Here is a 20,480-nt window from a genome sequence, read left to right as displayed (position 1 = left end):
AGATGACCAATAGACAAAGGAGACATAAATAAGCGTAAAAAAATTGAGGATGAAGCAATAAGTATGCAATAAGGAAGAATGGAGGAAATCAACAAGAAAACAAGAAATGTTAATTGTGGACTAATTAGAACCTTGAGCCCCAAAAAAGGATGTCTCCCACTCCTTCGAGAAACCCAAAAAAATCGTATAAAAGCACTCATGGTTGACAGCTAATTCAACAGCTTCCCTTGACTCCACTTCACTCCACTTGACCTCCTCTTCTTGGACAACCCCGGTAAGTTTATCACAATTCAGTTTTGTTTAATGCGTACATTGAAAATCCTAAATTTATGCAGTCTTCATCATTGCTACAATTAAAGTTGCTGCTGCTCTAAAAACAGCTTCACAATCTTCTAAGCTGTCAGAAGGGCTGACCTGGATAGCCCAGCTTAGCCCGATCTCATCAGATCTCAGAAACTAATCAGGAACAACCCTGGTCAGCATGTGGATGGGAGACCACCAAGGAAGAGCAGGGTGGCTACACAGAAACAGGCAACCATCTCTATAAGTCTCTTGCCTTGAAAACACTATGGGGTTGGCTGCAGCTTGACGGAAATTTAAAAAAAATGGTGTAAGAACATTAGAACAGCTATGTTGCCTCAGACCAAGAAGAGCTAGTATGGTGTAGTGTGGTGGACCTGAATCTGGAGGACAGGGTTCAATTCCCCACTCCTCCACATGAAGCCTGCTGGGTGACCCTGGGCCAAAGTTCTCTCTGAACTCCCTCAGCTTCACCTACCTCACAAGGTGTCTGTTGCGGGGAGAGGAAGGGAAGGAGATTGTAAGCCAGTTTGAAATTCCTCAAAGGTTGAGAAAATCAGGATATCAAAACCAACTCTTCTTCTTCCTCTAGTCCAGCATTCTGTTCACATAGCCCATTGTGTATGTGGGTGTAAAGTGCCTTCAAGTCACAGCCAACTTATGACAACTCAGTAGCGTTTTCAAGGCAAGATACTTAACAGTGATGGTTTGCCATTGTCTTTCTCTGCATAATGACCCTGGCATTCCTTGTCTCCCATCCAAGTACTAACCAGGGCCAACCCTGCTTAGATTTTGAGATTTGACAAGATCTAGCTAACCTAGGCCATCAAGGGCAGGGCTACAGCCCATTCACTTCAATTAGAAGGGGGTTACTCTGCTTAGGATTGTACTGTTGGTCTCTGAAGTTATCTCGCACTCTCCGGTCAAATGGAACTTGCAGGTTCGGAAGCAATGTCCAATTTTGAACAATAATTGCTGGGGGATAGAAGAAAGAACTGTTGCCTTATTGTGATGCTTGAAATAGGATGCTGGACTAAAACGAACACTTGTTCTGACCCAGCAAGTCTATTCTTAGAATCTAGAAGACCAAAGGGAATAGGAGACAGGTTTGGTGTAAGGATCAAGGATCGCCCTAGACAAGCAGTAGAATAGGGTTGCCAACTACAGGTTTGGACATTCTTGCAGATTTGGGGTTGAAGCCTAAGGTGGGTGGGGTTTGTGGAGGGCAGAGGCCTCAGAGGAGTATTATGTGATAGAGTTCACCCTCTAAATCAGCCATATTCTCCAGGGGGAATGGTCTCTGTAGTCAGGAAATCAGTTGTAATTCTGGAACATCTCCAGGCCCCACCTGCAGGCTGGCGGCCATACAACAGAATGAGGTGAGAATTAAGTCCTGGTATTATCTCAGTTTGCAAGATCTGAGCAAGGCTGTCAAAGATAGGACATTTTGGAGGACTTTCATTCATAGGGTCGCCATGAGTCAGAAGCGACTTGACGGCACTTACACACACACACACACACACACACACACACACACACACACTACCTCTTTAGACAGCCTTTATGGTGTAGTGGTTAGAATGAGATATTAGGGTCGGGGACCCCTGGGTCCAAGTACCTCCTCTGCCGGATGATCTGGGGCCAGCTTCTCTTGCTGGGTCATTGTACATAGGCTCCATCAAGTGTTGCCCCCCCTGCCCTTTAAAATGTAGCCACAGCCCCACTTGTTCATCTTCCTGGCAGGAGTCTCTGTCTCTGTGCTATCCATTCCATGGATTGAACATCTAGCAGCATGTCCACATGTTCAGCTGGTTACAATGACATTTGCTTGCTATTGTTTCTTCAACCACTTGATGGTGCAATCGCTAAACCCGTGGCCAGGAACAGAGGAATGGTAGCACATGTGACACTAGCAAGGAGTGCCCAGCAGAGGGGGTAAGAAACACATGGCATCTCAAGAACTCGGACAAACCTGGGTTTAGTGCCACTTATAGTTTTGCTCTGAACTATTTGACAAGGTTGGTGCAAGGGTGAGACAGAGAAGGGAGAACCATCTATTCACCTTGAGTCCCTTGTAGGAAAAGTAAAATAAAATACCATAGATACCAATCATTAATTGATAAGAATTATAGAATCATGGAGTTGGAAGGGATCACCGTGGTCATCCAGTCAAAACCCCTGCACAATGCACAACTACCCCCACACCCCGAATGACCCCTACTCCATGCCCAGAAGATGGCAAAAGCCCTCCAGGATCTCTGGCCAATCTGGCTTGGAGGAAAGTTGCTTCCTGACCCCGCAAGTAGTGATCAGCATTACCCTGGGCATGTAAGAAAGGGTCACAAGAGCCAAACACTGACACAACCCTTCCTGCATTCTGTCTCATAATCTGCCTAAGAAAGTAACCTCCCCCCCAAAAAATAACCAGATTTAACAGAGGCATTTAAAAAAATGACAATAAATACATCCCTCTAGTATTTTAAAGTATTTAAAAACCCTGCTTCTTCTCCCATTGTGTAGTAACTACTGTTTATAAACTTCAGAGAGAAAACAGAATGGGGGGGAAAAACGTATTTCTTGTTTCCTCTCCACGAAGCATCTGACCAACACAGGATCACCCTCTAGTGGCTACTTGTGAATAACATTTTTTGTGAAGATGATTATTCTCTGATCGTCATTTTTGTATCTACTCTTTCAGATCATATGTATCGTGCGGTGGGGGGCACTCTTTTAATTGAGACTGAATCCTACCACCCCACTAACAGCCCGTTCCTGAGCTCTTGGCCCGGGCCACTTGCGCTGCCATGAGAGGCAGGGACGCCAGCGTTGGGCCGCTCATGCCAGCCTCCCTGTGCTGCTGTGACAGCATGGTCCAGGGATGCCAAATTGGCCTCCTGCTAGTGTCCCACCAGCAGAAAGCCCCATGCCGGCATCCCAGAGGACATTCTTGGGTGTGCCGGGGTGGAGCTGCCAGTAGGTAGCTTCCTGATTCCTTTTGGGCTGAGAACGCCCCCTCTGAAACAGCATAGCTGTGCCAGCTTTTTGCAAAATGCCCCATTTTCCAAAAATAAAAATGTAAAAAGCTTTTAAAAGCCTTTAAGCAGGGAACGGCTTTGGAAGCACCGCAGTGGTGCCTGGGCTACGCCGTCCCCCGCCGCCAAAAGCTCAGGAATGGGCTGAAAATGAAACATGGGAACTTCTTCCCGTGTCAGGAGCCTTCCTTTGGTTGAAGCGGTTGACTCTTCCAATGGTGGAAGGCTGTTTGTGCTAGAAGAATTCAACATACTTAGCAAAACCAAGTAATAGTATTGTTTTGCCATAAGAACTGTGCTGAATTACACCAAAAAATCATCTAAACCAGCATTCTGGGGGGAGCCATGGCTTAGTGGTATAATATCTGCTTGGCATGCAGAGGGTCCCAGGTTCAATCCCGGGCATCTCCAGGTAAAAGGTGATGTGGAAGATCTCTGCCTGAGACCCTGGAAAGCTGCCCCCAATCTGAGTAGACAATACTGACTTTGATGGATTGTGGCTTAATGCAGTATAAGGCAACTTCATGTGATTCTTTTTTCTCCCAACATTGACTAGTACATACTTGTGGGAAACATGCCATGAAGGTGACACCTCCCCCTTATCATTGTCACATATCAATTGGCACTCAGGGATATACAGCATCTGCACATGAAGGCTCCATTTAAGTTTCATGACTAATCATCATTGATAGACCTCTATGAATTTGTTTCATCCCATTGAAAGGTCATGTCTAGGTGTGTGCATATTGGGTTTACCGAACTGAAAATAAATCTGAAAAGGCATTTCGGCTTTTTGGGGGTTTATTTTTGGTCAAATATTTGGCTTTCCCAAGGCTTTTTCCTACAGGGATTTTTTAGGAGCTGTGGGGAGGCATTTTTTAAAATAGAGTCATCAAAATTTCAGGGTAGCTGCAAGTGACTCTCCTTGTGTTAACCCAAAGTTTGGTAACATTTGGGACAGGGGTTCCAATTTTATGGGCCCCCGAATGGGTCACCCCAATTCTCCATGGAAAGTTTATAATGATTTCCTATGAAAAATGTGGATGGTCCCTTCCAACTCTATGATTCTATGGTCTGAAGAACATATTTGCGGTGAAACTTAACCATTCCGATTCATTGATCTGTTTTCATTGGTCTGACTTGCTTTCATATGCTTATTGGTGTTGCTGTTGTTGGGAGCTCCCTTGAGCCCTTTCCAGAAGGGCAGCGTACACCTTTTTTTACATAAACAAATGCATTAATGTACACCATGTTGACTCTCTGGTATTCTGTTGTTTCAGTTTGACGGCCTATCAGTCATGTGTTCTTTTGGATGTCTGCCCTCTTGCGTCTTCTCTTCCAGCATTGTTCCAACATGCTGCCCTAGATCACTGACCCCTTATGGTGTAGTGGGCTGTATTAGTCCTTCGTGCATCAGCCAGCTGCCACCCTCTGAGGTGGTGATCCAGCCGCCACAAGTTGTCGTGACGATCCCGGGGCCGATCCTCTCCGCTAGCTGCGATCCTGTTTCTGTGGGCGGCTGCTCACCTTGTATCCCTTGTCCTCCCTGTTGGTGCGTTCCGCGAAGGCCGTCCTGCAATCCATGTAAACCTTGCTAAACGGAGGACATGCAGAACTATCTAGGAAATGAAAAAAGATATTGGGACCGATTTAAAACTTACCTGCAGTTCAGAAATGATGAGCGCTCGTAGTCCCAGCAGGAGTTAGCTGGAGATTCAGGTGCTCAACTGTTCTGAACAAAAAAAATATTATCAAGATATAGTGGTTAAGAGCACTGGTTTGGAGCGGTGGACTCTAATCTGGAGAACCGGGTTTGATTCCCCACTCTTCCACATGAGCGGCGGAGACTAATCTGGTGAACCGGGTTGGTTTCCCCACTCCCATGCACGAAGCCAGCTGGGTGACCTTGGGCAAGTCACAGCTCTGTTAGAGCTCTCTTAGCCCCACCTACTTCACAGGGTGTCTGTTGTGGGGAGGGAAAGGGGAGGTGATTGTAAGCCGGTTTGAGTCTCCCTTAAGTGGTAGAGAAAGTCGGCAAAAAAACCCCAACTCTTCTTTTCTTTTTCTCTCTTGTGCTCATGCATCGGACTGGGGACGGGGTCATGTACTGGGAACTGAAAATTCTGATCCTTCACAGCTGCTGCTGTTGGTTTGTTTTCAAGAGCTTCAGAGTTTGACTCCCATACCAATTTATATTCATCCAAAGATCTGTAGTATCACCACAGAGTTAGGAAGAGCTTTCACTGAGATCAGCTGGGCTATTTCTGTTAAACTCACTCCAGAATGTCATATCTGTTTTTGCCACATTGGTTTATTGTGGTCCACTAGAGAAGCTGATAAATTCTTAAGGTGTTTTCTGATTTTGTGAAGATGCCTTGCTCTTTTCTTTATCAATAAAGTTATCTGAACATCATAAAACACTGTCTTCTGGTTGCTCGTGTGTGTGTGTGGGGGGGTCCTTTTTAATTCTGAGTTCAACCTGGGTTTTATACCCTGCTTTCCTCTACCTTAATGAGTCTCAAAGCAGCTTCCAATCTCATTCCCTTCCTTTTTGCACAACAGGCACCTTGTGAGGCAGGGTCACCCAGCAGGCTTCATGTGGCGAAGTGGCACATCGAATCTGTTTCTCCAGGCTAGAGTCCACTGCTCTACACCACACTGGCTCTTGGATCAAACTCTATTGTGTTTCAAATGTTAGGAGAAAGGCAGGTTTATAAACATTTTAAAGAAATTAGTTGATTAACTGATCACTAGATTCATTAACCCTTTCCTTTATCCCTTAGAAGCTCCTTGATCCATTGATCTTGAGCAGCAAAGTTTTTAATCTAATGTTTGAGGGATATGAGGACTGAAATAAATTTTGCCCCTGCCAATGTAGCCTTGGGACCCCTATCACTTCATTAAAAAGGCATTATATCAGACACAGAGGCACTGGATTTGGCCACTGTGTGAACAGACTGCTGGACTTGATGGGCCTTGGTCTGATCCAGCAGGGCCTTTCTTATGTTCTTATGTATTAGAAGAGGAGAGATATGTCATGCTCTAAGGTCCTCATAGAAAAGGCATACCAAGAGCCCATGATATTGATATTGGTTTCTTGTGTCACTTGATTCCCACTTGGCTACAATTCCACCATTTGGCCATCAAAAAATGGTGGTGCTACTAAAAGAAGTAGAAAGCAATGCAAGAGCTCCCTCTTCTGGCAAGCTACTGCAGCATAACAAACCTGGCGAAGAAGAAGAAGAAGAAGAAGAAGAAGAAGAAGAAGAAGAAGAAGAAGAAGAAGAAGAAGAAGAAGGAGGAGTTGGTTTTTATATGCCAACTTTCTCTCCCACTTAAGGGAGAATCAAACCAGCTTACAATCACCTCCCCTTCCCCTCCCTGTGAGGTAGGTGGGGCTGAGAGAGCTGTGACTGGCCCAAGATCACCCAGCAGGCTTCATGTGTAGAAGTGGGGAAACGAACCCAGTTCACCAGAGTGGCCTCCGCCGCTCATGTGGAGGAGTGGGGAATCAAACCCTGTTCTCCAGACAGTCCACCACTCCAAACAGCTGCTCTTAACCACTACAACACGCTGGATAACTTGCATATCTGCTTAAAATGCACTGATTGTTGGGATCAATTGGCAATATGCTATTATGTACAGACAAGTGGAAACCCACAAGGACTTGCGGGAGGCGTCTCACTTTCCCCTCTCCCTTGATTCCTCTTTCCCTGTCCTGTCTTTTTGTCTTCAGGTTTCCCTCCCCCTCCCCCAGGAGCCTCTACCTAGGAAAGCTAATGCCTATTTATAGGGTTGCCAGGTCCCTCTCTGCCACTGGTGGGAGGCTTTTTGGGCGGAGACTGGAGAGGCCAGGGTTTGGTGAGGGAAGGGACTTCAATGCCACAGGTGACCTGATCTCTATCGGCTGGTGATTAGTTGTAATAGCAGGAGATCTCCAGCTAATATCTGGATGGTGTCAACCCTACTGCTTGCTTCTGTTCAACAGCAGCCACCCTATGAAAGTCAGTGTGGTGTAGGCAGCTGCTAAGCTGCTAGGCTGCTGCTAGGAGGTGGGGGAGGCACAATTGCATGGAAGAGATGGCTTGTTCTGCAATGGGCGCATCCCATTCCTCCAATTAGGCTGCTGCTAGGAGGTGGGGGAAGCTCAAATGCTTGGAAGGTAAGGCTCATTCAGCAGTGCACGAGCCTTTTCCCCCAATTAGGTTGCTGCTAGGAAATTTTTGTTTTCTTGCCCTGGGGTTGCCAATCTCCAGATGGTGGTCAAAAATACCAGCAGTAATGCCAGAAAACCACAAATGTATCAAACTCAAATGTCAGTCAATGTTACTTTGGGAGGACTTTGTTCCCCATCCAACACAGGAGCTCGCTGCATAACAGCCAGTGTTGGTCCCTGAAGAAGACCTTTTGGGTCGAAACAGGGTGGTAACTGGACCCCTGTAGTCTACATTTGGCTGTACCCTGTTATATGGGCAACCACCAGGGCCATAAAGGCTACTCAATCTGAGGAGAACCGCGCTTGAAGGATTGCTGGAACTTACACACGGTGGCAACACACTTGGAGGAATATAATTACATCACCTTGCTGCTATATCCTTCATTGAAACTGAAAGAGTGATGCACTCTATAGGAACAATCTTTGCATTAGTTCTCCAGAAATGATAGCACACTTGTTTCTGTTAGATCACTTATATTATTTATATAATGTTTTATGTTGGTTTTTGTCATGGTTGAGCAATTGTCTTTGGTGTTCTATATGTTTAGTGGTGTTTAGTAAATGTAATTTTTGAATTTGGTACATTTGTGTTTTCTGGCATTACTGCTGGTATCTTTGACCAATATACTTTACAGCAGTCTAACTTATATTTGCCATAACCTCCAGATGGTAGCAGGAGAACTCCTGCTATTACAACTGATCTCCAGCCAATAGAGATCAGTTCACCTGGAGAAAAATGGCTGCTTTGGACTCTATGGCATTGAAGTCCCTCCCCTTCCCACACCCCGGCCTCCTCAGGCTCTGCCCCAAAAACCTCCTACTGGTGGCAAAGAGGGACCTGGAAACCATATCTTGCCTCCCTCCTTTCAAGGACTGTGCATTGACAGACACCGTGGTGGGCTTTGAGCACGTGAGACTTCGGGGAGGGGAAGGTTTAGGACACATTCTAAACACTCATGGGGGAGAAGAGCTTTGGGGGCTGGTGACCATTAACAGTTTAGAATGCCTGATGCGCCCTTCTTTCCCACCCCCCGGCCTTGTGCTCTGCTGAGGTGCTGCAAGCCCTGGAACAGCCCGAGTCGAATGGGGCGGAGGCTTTAAAACTGGGAACTGTGTTCTGCTTAGCTTTGTCAAAGGCCATGAGTAGACCTGCCGCTCATCTGATAGTCTTGGCATTCCCTAAAGAGGCTGATTTTACTCCTTGGGAATGGGAGGGGAAGAACGGAGGACCTGTCCACGTGTATTATATGCCGTCAAGTCACTTCTGATTTATGAATCAATGACCTCCAAAATGTCCTCCTGTCAAGAGCCTTGCTCAGATCATGCAAACTGAGGTCCAGGCTTCCTTGATTGAGTCAATCCATCTCATGACGGGTCTTCCTCTTTTCCTACTGTCTTTGACATTTCCTAGCATTATTGTCTTTTCCAGTGAGTCTTTTCCAGTGACTAAAGTACAGCCGCTTCAGTTTAGTCATTTTAGCTTCTAGCAGCATAATTACCAGATAAAGCTTTTCTTAGGCTGTATTTTCTCAGGCTGCAAAGGAGCGTGAGGTATGTTGGCAGTTTCCCAATGTCAAAATTATGTGTGCTGTATGTATTTTTAAAAAATGTCCGGGAAAAGGCTAGGCTGAAAAACTTTCTCCTCGGGTTGGGTTTTTATGTGTGCAGAAGGGTTGAGGGAATATTCAAACATTACAGATAAAATAATGTAAGAGTGTAATTATTCACTAACAGTTCATAGAGGTCAATATAATTTATTCTGTCATTTAAAAGTGTTGATTATATAGATTGATTATATATGTATTTAGTGAAATGTTTGTTATGCCAATAAAGGTATCTGAACTGATTGATTATATATAGGGTTGCCAACTTCCAGGTAGTGGCAGGAGATCCCCTGCTATTACAATTGATCTCCAGCTGATAGAGATCAGATCACCTGCAGAAAATGGCTGCTTTGGCAATTGGACTCTATGGCCTTAAATTCCCTCCCCTCTCCAAACCCCACCCTCCTCAGTCTCTGCACTAAAAACCTCACGCTGGTGGCAAAGAGGGACCTGGAGGTTGGCAACCCTTGAAACCTTTGCTCAGGTGTGCAGTCCTGCACATGGCAATGGCCACATCCAGCAGGTAAGAGTTCTGTCTGCCATGATGGAAGCAGCAGAAAAGAGACTGTCTTCCTCGCTCCCAAGAGTTCTGTCATCTCTCTTTCTCTTCCCCCTGACCAGGTCAAGTAATTTTTTCCTGAAGTCTCCAGGGAATAGAGATCTCTAGAGCTTTCAACCTCCAAAACTCTATTTCCTGCTAAGTGTCACATGTCTAGCTGGCGGAGTGTGTGTGTGACTTGACCATCTCATTGTAGCTACCCAGGTTTACCATTTACACTTGTAAAGATGTGGTGGGCAAGGCTGGCGAGCAATTGACCCCCCGTTCTTGTACTCTGCCAAGAGAGATAAAAACTATTCAGGACTGCTTTATGAACTTCCAAAAGACAGAGCTGATTCTGCTCGTGTTTGAAAGTAATTGGCGTTTTTGAGAAGCTAAACCAAGACACAAATGCTAGAATGAAGCTTTAATGAAAAGGGAAAAGGTGTCCAGAAAAGACAATTACAGAAGAATCAGAAAATAAACAAGACAAAGAATATAAACCAAGGAGAACACTTCATCGGTTTTGCAGAGTTAAGAAAACTAAATGAAGTAGGAAAAAAGTGATTGATGCCCAAGGTTTATACAAAAGCTCTTAACTTCAATGATGTTTCTGCAAGCATAGCTTTTTGAATGCACTGATGGGTCTCATCTTCCAATTCCAGATCATTACCGGGATCATGCATAGATTCTCCTCGAGTTCAATGACAGATGCTGCCACGACGTCCGGGTAGAATCTTTCTTCCAACGAATGAACCTCGCCTCAGGCCTAAACAGGAACCTCCATAAAGGCCCCCTAGCCCCCCATAGTAGCTGGCTCCTGCCACCCCAGTACCGCTAATGGCACATGGGGCATTGCCTCCCACAGAGACTGGTTCACCGGTGGCAGAGAGGATGGGTCCTGGGAGGGTCACGACGGAGGGGGGTGGCTGGATCACGACTTCTGCTGGTGGGATCTGGTTGATGCAGGAAGGGATGACTCCAGCCAGGGTGCCGAGACTGCCAGAAGTTTCAGCCACAGCAGGACCGGAGCCATAGCCGAGACCATAACCGTGAGCTAAGCCAAGACCTCCATATCCATAACCTAGACCTCCATGAGCTAAGCCAAGACCTCCATATCCATAGCCTAGACCTCCACAGCCAAGCCCAGCAGATCCAAACCCAACTCTTGGGGTGGAGGCAATCGATGGGACAGCAAACTGTGGACCACAGGAGCCAGCCATGGTTTGATGGAGGTGGATCTGAAATTCGATATGAAAGAAAGAGATAAGGGCAAGGTACAGAAAACAGTGGAGAATGAAAGAGAATAATTTACCAGTGGTGATGAGTATGCGGCATAGTAGCTGATGTTCTGACTTTGGACTTAGGTGTCCTGGTTCTCAAAGAAGGAGAAGCAGAAGGAGGAGGAGGAGGAGGAGGAGGAGTTTCTCTACCACTTAAGGCAGAATCAAACTGGCTTGCAATCACTTTCCCTTCTCCTGCCACAACAGACACACTGTGAGATAGGTGGGGCTGAGAGAGCTCTTAATAGAACTGTGACTAGCCCAAGTTCACCCAGTTGACTTTACGTGTAGGAATGGGGAAACCAACCCAGTTCACCAGATTAACCTCTGCTGCTCATGTGGAGGAGTGGGGAATCAAACCCAGTTCTCCAGATCAGAGTCCATCGCTCCAAACCACCACTCTTAACCACTACACCGTGGAACTAGTTCAGCAATTAAATGTACTAGATCATATTGGGCAAGTGACGGTTGCTTAGCCTAAACTGACTTACAGGGGATGAAGCATACTGTTCACTACTCCATGGAAGAGAGAGGGTCTAACATTAAATACAAAGCCACACCCCAAGTATTCATGGTGAACTAGTCACCATGAGTATTCCTACTGTTCCTTATTTTCTCAATAGTACTTATCAGTCACTTTCCCAGCTTATTGTTATGATCGTGTTTGTGAGGTATGCTTAGGCTGATGTTGCATTGAGCAGGGGGCTGGGCTAGATGGCCTGTATAGCCCCTTCCAGCTCTATGATACTAGGTCCGGAAATTTGATCTGAGGTTCCATAAGAATCTGTACCAATTGATGTGGGGAATTGCTTTTGCCATCCACCCCCTGTGATGAATGGGAGAACCAGACTCAAAGGGTGGAGATAATAAAATACAGCACAACCAATGGGCATCATTAAAACAAGATTATTTACAGATGTTCCACCATGCCAAGCATGATTTTGCCACAGAGCTTTCTCCCCTAGCTTCCCTATTTTAGTAATATGTGCTTAGGCTATTGCTATGGGACAGAAAAGGAAGTTTTGTGCTTCTTCTCCAATAGGGCTGGAGGGAAACCCCGAGCCCTTTTTTGCCTCCTTCATGTTGTTCTGGTGAGTTTGTGATTAACTACATAGGCCTGAGGCTAAGGGCTTGGTTAGACATTAACTAGAATTGCTAGGGTTAGAGACCCAGTGTGATGTAGTGGTTAAGAGTGGTGGATTCTGATCTGGAGAATCGGGTTTGATTCCCCACTCCTCCACATTAGCAGTGCACTCTAGGGCTGTTGAAAAATAATTTCATTAAAATTCAGGTTTGGGTTTATTGGCCATTTTTTTATTCAGGAAAACCTGAATGCCGAATTTCCTATACTGGTAAAAAAGAGCAAGAGTCCAGTAGCACCTTAAAGACTAACAAAAATATTTTTCTGGCAGGGTATGAGCTTTCGTGAGCCACAGCTCACTTCTTCAGATATACTGGTAAAGGTAGGAATTCGGGTTTAAATTCGGGTTTTCCAATAATTCGGCCATTTAAACCCATTTAAACCCACTTGCGGCTTTCCACGGCTCCTGGGGGGGGGCAGTTTTGCAGGTAGAGGTCCCAAATTTTCAGGCTAGCTAGAAGGGACTCTCCTCCAAAAAAAAACCCAAGTTTGGTAAAGGTTGGGTCAGGGGGTCCAGACTAATGGGGTCTGGAAGGGGTCACCCAATCCTCCTCCATTGAAATGCATTAGCAAAGTGGCTGTGTTCAGACTCTTTAATGTGATCTTTGCCATGTATCTCAATGGGGAAGACGGGCTTTAAATGATGCGAAAGTTTACCCTGAACCTCCATAGAGACAAAGTGTATCACACTGTATCTCTATGGAGGCACCCGGCGAACTTTCTCACCCACCGTTTAAAGCCCGGCTTCCCCATTGAGATACATGGCAAAGATCACATTAAAGAGTCACAGCCACTTTGCCATTGCATTTCAATGGAGGAGGATGGGGTCGACCCCTTCCAGACCCCATAACTCCAGACCCTCTGACCCAAACTTTACCAAACTTGGGGGTTCTTGCAAGGAGAATCCCTTCTAGCTAACCTGAAAATTTGGGATCTCTACCTGCAAAAATGCCCCCCCCCCCACGTGCCGCAGAAATCCTGCTTTGCCAACCTCCCGGATTTTGCTGACTCAGTAAACCCGAACCTGAATTTTACCGAATTTGCATTTATTCGGTATTTTTCTGGTTTGTTTTTTACCGAATCAACAGCCCTAGCAGACGCTAATCTTTCCTTTATCCCTTAGAAGCTCCTTGATCCATTGATCTTGAACAGCGTTATTTTAGATCTAATGTTTGAGGGATATAAGGACTGAAATAAATCTTGCCACTGACAATGTGGCCTTGGGATTCCTGTCACATAATAAAAAAGCCATTATGACAGACACAGAGGCATTAGATTTATAAGTTAAAAGGGGAAAGATATAACATTATCTAAGTTCCTCATAAAAACGGCATTCTGGACTCTAATCTGGAGAACCGGGTTTGAGTCCCCACTCCTCCACATGAGCAGAGGACTCTGATCTGGAAAACCGGGTCCAATTCCCCAGTCCTATGCATGAAGCCTGCTTGGTGACCATGGGCCAGTTAAAGTTCTCTCTGAACTCTCTCAGCCCACACAGAGGCAGGCAATGGTAAACCACCTCTGAATGACTCTTGCCTTGAAAATCTTACAGGATCGCCGTAAGTCAGCTGTGACTTGACGGCCCTTTGCACACACACAGTGGACATTAAGTGTTTGAGCATGAGTTGGATTGGCAAAATACCCTGAAGCATCTTCAGATGAGGGAGCATACAAACTACCCACTCATGGATTATTGGTCCTCTGTTCTGGCAGTGATCTATATGGAACGGTGTGGGATAAAGAGGTCGATGGTCAGCATCTTTCCAGTATCCAAACAAGTGAGCCTTAATGCTCAAAAGCTTATACCCCAAAAATCTTGTTGGTCTCTAAGGTGCTACTGGACTCAAACTATTCTACTGCAGACCAATATGGCTACCCTCTGAAACTATTTTTGCAGGATGATGAGGTCGACAGGAAGTGTCTCTCACATACAAGCTTGGTAAAAGCATGGACAAGCAAGGTGCGGAGATCTGGAACTCCAAATTCCAGAAGGACATTAGAAAGAGGAGAATAGGAGGAGCATTTCTTTTGGAGGCCACCCTTTATATGTAGCAACACCAGTAGAGAATCATTAAAAGAAATATGTGTCCCAACATTGAATAACTTACCTGATTCTTGTAGAAGGAGAAGTGCAGAGGAGAGACAGGTGAAGCTGTTGGAAAATGGCAGGATACTCTGGGATTTTATACAGTTTTGGCAGCGTCCTTAGTGGTTAAAATACACCCCTTTGGGCCTGGATTTTTAATTACCTACTAAACAAGTTACTTGCAGGATATTTGACTCAAATTATTTTAATAAGTCCGGTGAGTCAGGCAGAGAATCCAGCTGTCATCAGCTTGCAAGATAAAATGAAAAATCCCACTGGGAATGTTATACACATTCAACACTCAATTTTGCCCAAACTAGAACTCAATGTTAATTTGGAGGTTTTGTGTAAGCAAACCATTTTTAAGGGTTGGACTTTAGGAAGAACCTCCACCCTCACAATCCAGTCGAAGTCCCAGAATGCAGGTGCTGTGCCCATGAGACAGAGCGGAAGCAGTAGGAGGGAAGTTGACTGGAGAAGAGGGTCGTAGGATAGTCATACTGGCCCTGGTGGTCCCCTCCAACTCTATGATTCTATGATAGTGTCATATAGGCAGTGGACCTTATACTCCTTCTGCCATCCATTTCTCAAGATCATGAGCAAGATCTTATATGTGACACCCAAAGATGATGACTTTTACAGTGGATGTGAGGACAAAATGAGGGAACCCTGTTCACGAGTGCCACCCTTAAAAAGTGGGATATAAATGTGAGGAGTGACTGAATGAGAGATGGAGAGGGCAGGGAAACAGAGCCAGGGAACCAGTGTGGTGTGATGTGTCCAACTAGGACCTAAGCTAAAATTCCTACTCGGCTAAGTATGAAACTCAGTGAGTGACCCCTGAGCCAGTCACTCCCTGTCATCCCAACCTTCCTCTCAGCATTGTCATGATTCCAAAGGAGCAGAGAGAACCATTCATGTCACCTGGCGCTCCTTGGAGGAAGGGCAGGAGATAAATATACTGTATAGGTAGGTGGATAGTTAGGTAGATGGAATATATGAAGCTGCCTTATACTGAATCAGACCTTTGGTCCATCAAAGTCAGTATTATCTACTCAGACCAGCAGTGGCTCTCCTGGGTTTCAGGCAGAGATCTTTCACATCACCTACTTGCCTAGTCCCTTTAACTGGAGATGCCAGGGATTGAACCTGGGACCTTCTGCATGCCAAGCAGAGCCACAGCCCCTTCCCTAAATTGGTAAGCAGGCAATTCACAGTGGGTAGCCGTGTTAGTCTGTTTGCAGTAGTCAAAAAGGGCAAGAGTCCAGTAGCACCTTAAAGACTAACAAAAATATTTTCTGGTAGGATATGAGCTTTCGTGAGCCACAGCTCATACCCTACCAGAAAATATTTTTGTTAGTCTTTAAGGTGCTACTGGACTCTTGCCCTTTTTGGTAAGCAGGCAGGAAAGGGGGCAGGCAGATGGATGGATGAATCTAATTTATTTACTTAAATGATTTTGTCTTATGTATTTTTCGGTTAGGGTTGCCAGGTCCCATCAGGCCACTGGTAGGGGATGCGGGGGGAGGTTAGGGTGGCCAGATCCAGGTTGGGAAACTACTGGAGATTTGGGGATGGAGCCTGAGGAAGACAAGGACCTCAGTAGAGTACAATGTCATAGAGTCTGCCTTCCAAAACATGCATTTTCTCCAGGAGAACTGATCTCTGTAGTCTACATATGAGCTGTAATTCCAGGGGAACCTCAGTTCCCACCTAGAGGATGCCATCCCTACTTAATGGACTTACATGGGTCCCTCCTTAGATGGCAATGCATGTTTCAAATGCTATGCTATAAGCTTGCTTTTTGTCTTCCTTCTGCCTGCTGAGCCTTTGAACCCGGACCCAAGGTTTCCACCTCAAAAGTCAGCCCTGATGATACTACTGCCAAGGCACCTAGACTTCAGTAATTCCTCCTCTCAGCAAAGTTTCAAGACTAGGTCTATGCACACACATGCTTATAGGGGAGCCATGTGACCACTTTTGGTAGGCTAACCCTCATCAAAGCACCCTGTTCTCCCCTGTTGCTCAAATGAACTGTGGGAGATAATGAGAGAGGAGAACTACATGGTTGAACCATCATAATCACTTCTAAACTTGGCAAATTCCTAGAGTGTCAGTGATGTCAGTTATAGGGTTTAGTCAGAAATGACATCAACGTGTTGATGATGTACTATTTCCAGTGCCCCGTGTTAGAGATTTGTTTGTTCATTTGCACTTAAAGTTGCCAACTTCCAGGCACTAGCTGGAGATCTCCTACTATTACAACTGATCTCCAGCCAACAGAGATAAATTCCCCTGGAGAAAATGGCTGCTTTGGCAATTGGACTCTATAGCATTGAAGTCCCCCCCTCCCTCCCCAAACCCTGCCTTCCTCAGGCTCTGCCCCAAAAAACGCCCGTCGGTGGCAAAGAGGGACCTGGCAACCCTATTTGCACTCCACCTCTTCAGGATCTTGAGGTGGCAAACATAGAAGATCAATATTTACCCCCCCCCCTTCCACTAAGCTCTCCAAAATGTCTCCAAGGAGCAGCACAAAAATATTCTCAATAAATAAATAAACTTTAGGAAGATCAGTGGATTACAATGGGAGAGGGAGAGTGGAAATTTTTCTTCCTGTGATGGAAGTATCCTCTGTCAACAGAAAATTTAGCCTGGATCCATGAATAAGATTTTTTTTTTTGGGGGGGGAAACCCAGTTCAATAAATCCGTTCTATGAAAATGTTTTAAAAATCAATTGACAAATTAAATCATCAGCATTAAACAGCTAGAGCCTTAAAACAGGCCTTAAGAACATCCGTTAAATGCCTCAGCCCGCAAATAACAGGCCAGATTAAGCCAAAATCACGATAGAATAGTGTAGTCCAAATCCTGGATGAACAAAAATATTTTAGCATGATGGGAAAATACTAGTTCAATAATGATGACTTTCAAGTACCAAATTTTTCCACAGACACAAAGAATGACCTGTATCTCTCTTTCTCTTGCCTCATTTATGCCGCTTGGGGCATAAAGAGTATGTCTTGGGGTGATTCATTCTGTTTTATTTTATTTATTTCATGTATAGTCCTCTTATTTCAATGAGAGTCCATGGGCATTATTATTATATTTAAGTTCAATCAGATAGCGAGGACCTCTAACAAACATTTCAGCAACAATTGGGAAAGAGGGCAAACAGCAAAAGCAAAACTACGAACGAAAAGGAAAAAAAAAATTCTGTGAAGGCATGATATGCCATAATTCAGAAAGTAGATTAGAAAGGTTGAATACAACACAGTAAAAAAGATATATGCAATAAACGTTGGAATAGAATATGATCATCTCCAGTTGTCTTTTTCGCTTTTCTTTTATACTCGAGTGCTAGCGATGAACTTAAAATGTGGGCTGGTGAATGTGGAAGAAGACGGTCATTCAGGCACCCTGACTTCAAAACTATTTAGGACTTTGAATAAAAGCACCAGAACTTTGAATCATGTCCAATAACAGATAACCAGATGCATGAGATTTTTCAGCACCGGAGTGATGCAGTCCCAACATCCAATGAACGGGAAATGCAGTTGTGTTACATCACAGCATTACAACCAAGTCATATAACCAGAGCCAGATGGGGGGGGGGGGTGAGAGGGAAAGCTGCCCCTGGTGGCAGGCAGGCAGGCAGAAGGATGTGTTAAAACCAATGGCCCTCCTTCCTCTGTCCTTGCATGTTCCTTTCTGCACTCCTCTAATTCCCTCCCTTCCAGCACAGCTTCTTTTTCTGGGGTTGCTCTTCCACCGGGAAGAGGTAGGCATTTACTTATTTACTCCTTTATTTATTTATCTATTTTATTGACATATCACCTGTGAGGAGTAAGAAACAGGGTTGCCCTACTGAGGATGGTTTGTCCCCAATTAGTAGGCAGAGCCATCTTGATGATTATTGGGACAGGAGCCTGTTAAGCTCCTTCCCTGTTGAAAATAAACACAAATGCCTGGTGGAGAATGTGCATCCCCTTCTAAATCAATGGCTTCTCCTCTATGCCTGCCCCTTCTAAATCAATAAAGTACCACTGATGCACTGGATATGATGGCTTACGTGGTTTCAAAAACATGATTTCCAACAAATTATTCCAGTTATAGAACAAAACAATTTATACCAATTGCAACCATCTATGCAAGTTTACAAGGTTTCGCGAATCTTTTCCTTGTTTCGCTAATTGCATTAGCTTCTTCAGAAGTCTGCTCCTGCTGTACAGGAAAATCGTGACTTTCTGATTTTGTTCCTGTTGCTTTAAACCAAAATTTAAAATAAAAATCACGTTTTTGAAACCGCATAAACCATCATATCCAGTGCATCAGTGGTACTTTATGTATATGTGTGTTCCAGGTATCACTCCCCTTTTGGTATTGTATACCTTCTAAATTAATGGCTTCTCCTCTACTGTCCCTCTTTGCTCAATGTGGGACTGAATAGTCCTGATATAAGTAACCAGCCACATCTGACTTCTGATTATCTAGAAGAGTGTCCATCAGAGAACAATAATTATGCATTATTAGCTGGACAAACAATGCTGATAAGAAAGCTGGATTTTATTGCACAATGCTGTTTGAGGTCAACCAAATGTATTCTGTTATTTAAAAAGAATTGTTGATGATATACCTATATGTAAAGAAAAACATGTATACAGTATATGAGGGTGTCATTTCGTACTTTTACCCCCTTAAAAAAAAACAAAAAATCCGGCACTGCATACAATTGTTTCTAAAAGCTAGCTAAGTTTAACAATCCAGTCAAACACTTTTTCAGCATCCACAAAACAAAAGATTGTGGGGTTCTTACTTATATGTCCCAGAACTGTTAATCTTCCCCCTTGCAAAACCTATTTGGTTTGGCTCTATATGTAGTCTTAAAAAGATGTTTAATCTTTTTTTTTTTTTGCTGAAACAGCTGTAAAAATATCAATATTTTAAAGTGATATTTGTCTTTGAGAAGATGTGTCCTCCATCATGGAGTAATGGACAGTGGACCATGTAGGATGTGCAAACCCTGTGCAAAAAATGCCGACACAAATTCAAGTGGGAAACTCTTGGTCAGGCTGAGTTTCAGTCCTACATTCTTTCTGCATTCTTTGAAACCATGTTTTTCATTCTGTGAATAGCTCAGTAACACTTCCTCTTCTCATGGAGATCATTCTATGTCACAAGAAGAAGACATCATAGAAAAAAGCCAGATGTGTATCTTGCTTTCTTGGCAGGGGTTCAAAGAAACTAAATCGGCATACACCTTTTTAAGGAAGAAACTCATTTTGTTCTGTCGAGTACAAGCAAACACCATTATCAGCAAGCACCCATTATCCGATTAAACACTGAATGAATCTCCAGGCTATTATATGAGATTAGAATAATCCTGAACAGCTTCCTTTCATGCAAATATTCCTAAACGCAATCCACCCTCAAGATTAATTTGGGAGTATGGAGGATACCAGTGGACTGAACTTCCACCCAAAGCCCATTCTCTATACTACAACTTCCTTTGTCTCCTTCAGCTATGGCCAGCATGCCATAGAACCATATGAAAAACAAACAAACAAAGAAAACAGGGGAATAAGAAGGTACTAAATTTGTCAGAAATATAACTGAGGAAGTATTAACGCAAAACAAGCTTACATCCGGGAACTTGTGTCAACACTACCTGTTGGAACACTACCTGTTAAATACTACCTGTTGAACCATCAATTTGCCCCAATAGGACTATATCATTTGTTAACTCTTAATTTACACTATCAGACCTGTTAATACGACTTGTTGGAACACTACCTGGTGAACACCACCTGCTGAATCAACAATTTGAATTGACATTGAATTGAATCACCTGTTGAATATATACATGTAAGACTATTTTATATACTGTTACATAAGCTGATACTGTATGTTATATCTACAATTTATAAGTCTGTATATTAGTTGTTTTGAAATAATTTTAATGTATATCTTATGGTGAATCATTACCTACTTTTGTTGAAATTTAAAAAGATTATATGTTTATAATCTATTAATGTTGCAATATTTTATTTTAGGAGGTACTATTTGACTACAGTGTGTATAGAACCATATGAAGCAGGTGTTCAACTGAATTATGGGAATGAAGACCTAAACCAGAAATATGTAAAGCATGGCCAAAGACATTGACATCAATCAAATGGACTGAGTATTTGTGTTTGTTTCCATGTGTAAGTCTGGGATTAGGAGAAAGGACACATAGAGGTGCATCTTATATCATGGTACCCAACAAAAGTACTAGAATTC

General features: G+C 44.0%; 1 protein-coding gene across 1 annotated transcript; it reads right to left on the bottom strand.

Annotated features, from left to right (window-relative positions):
* Window positions 1-10,391: 10,391 nt before the first annotated feature.
* LOC130480907 (shematrin-like protein 2) lies at window positions 10,392-10,917 on the bottom strand. The gene has a single exon (XM_056853530.1). It carries the CDS (start codon window positions 10,911-10,913, stop codon window positions 10,392-10,394), a length of 522 nt encoding a protein of 173 aa, XP_056709508.1. The 5' UTR covers window positions 10,914-10,917.
* Window positions 10,918-20,480: the final 9,563 nt, after the last annotated feature.

The sequence above is a fragment of the Euleptes europaea genome, chromosome 7 (assembly GCF_029931775.1).
Source record: "Euleptes europaea isolate rEulEur1 chromosome 7, rEulEur1.hap1, whole genome shotgun sequence".
Lineage (NCBI taxonomy): Eukaryota > Metazoa > Chordata > Lepidosauria > Squamata > Sphaerodactylidae > Euleptes > Euleptes europaea.
This window is presented reverse-complemented; position numbering and strand designations above follow the sequence as displayed.

What these genes read in the sequence shown, in the direction of transcription:
- LOC130480907 (XM_056853530.1), bottom strand. Translation starts at nt 10,913, where the DNA reads ATGGCTGGCTCCTGTGGTCCACAGTTTGCTGTCCCATCGATTGCCTCC.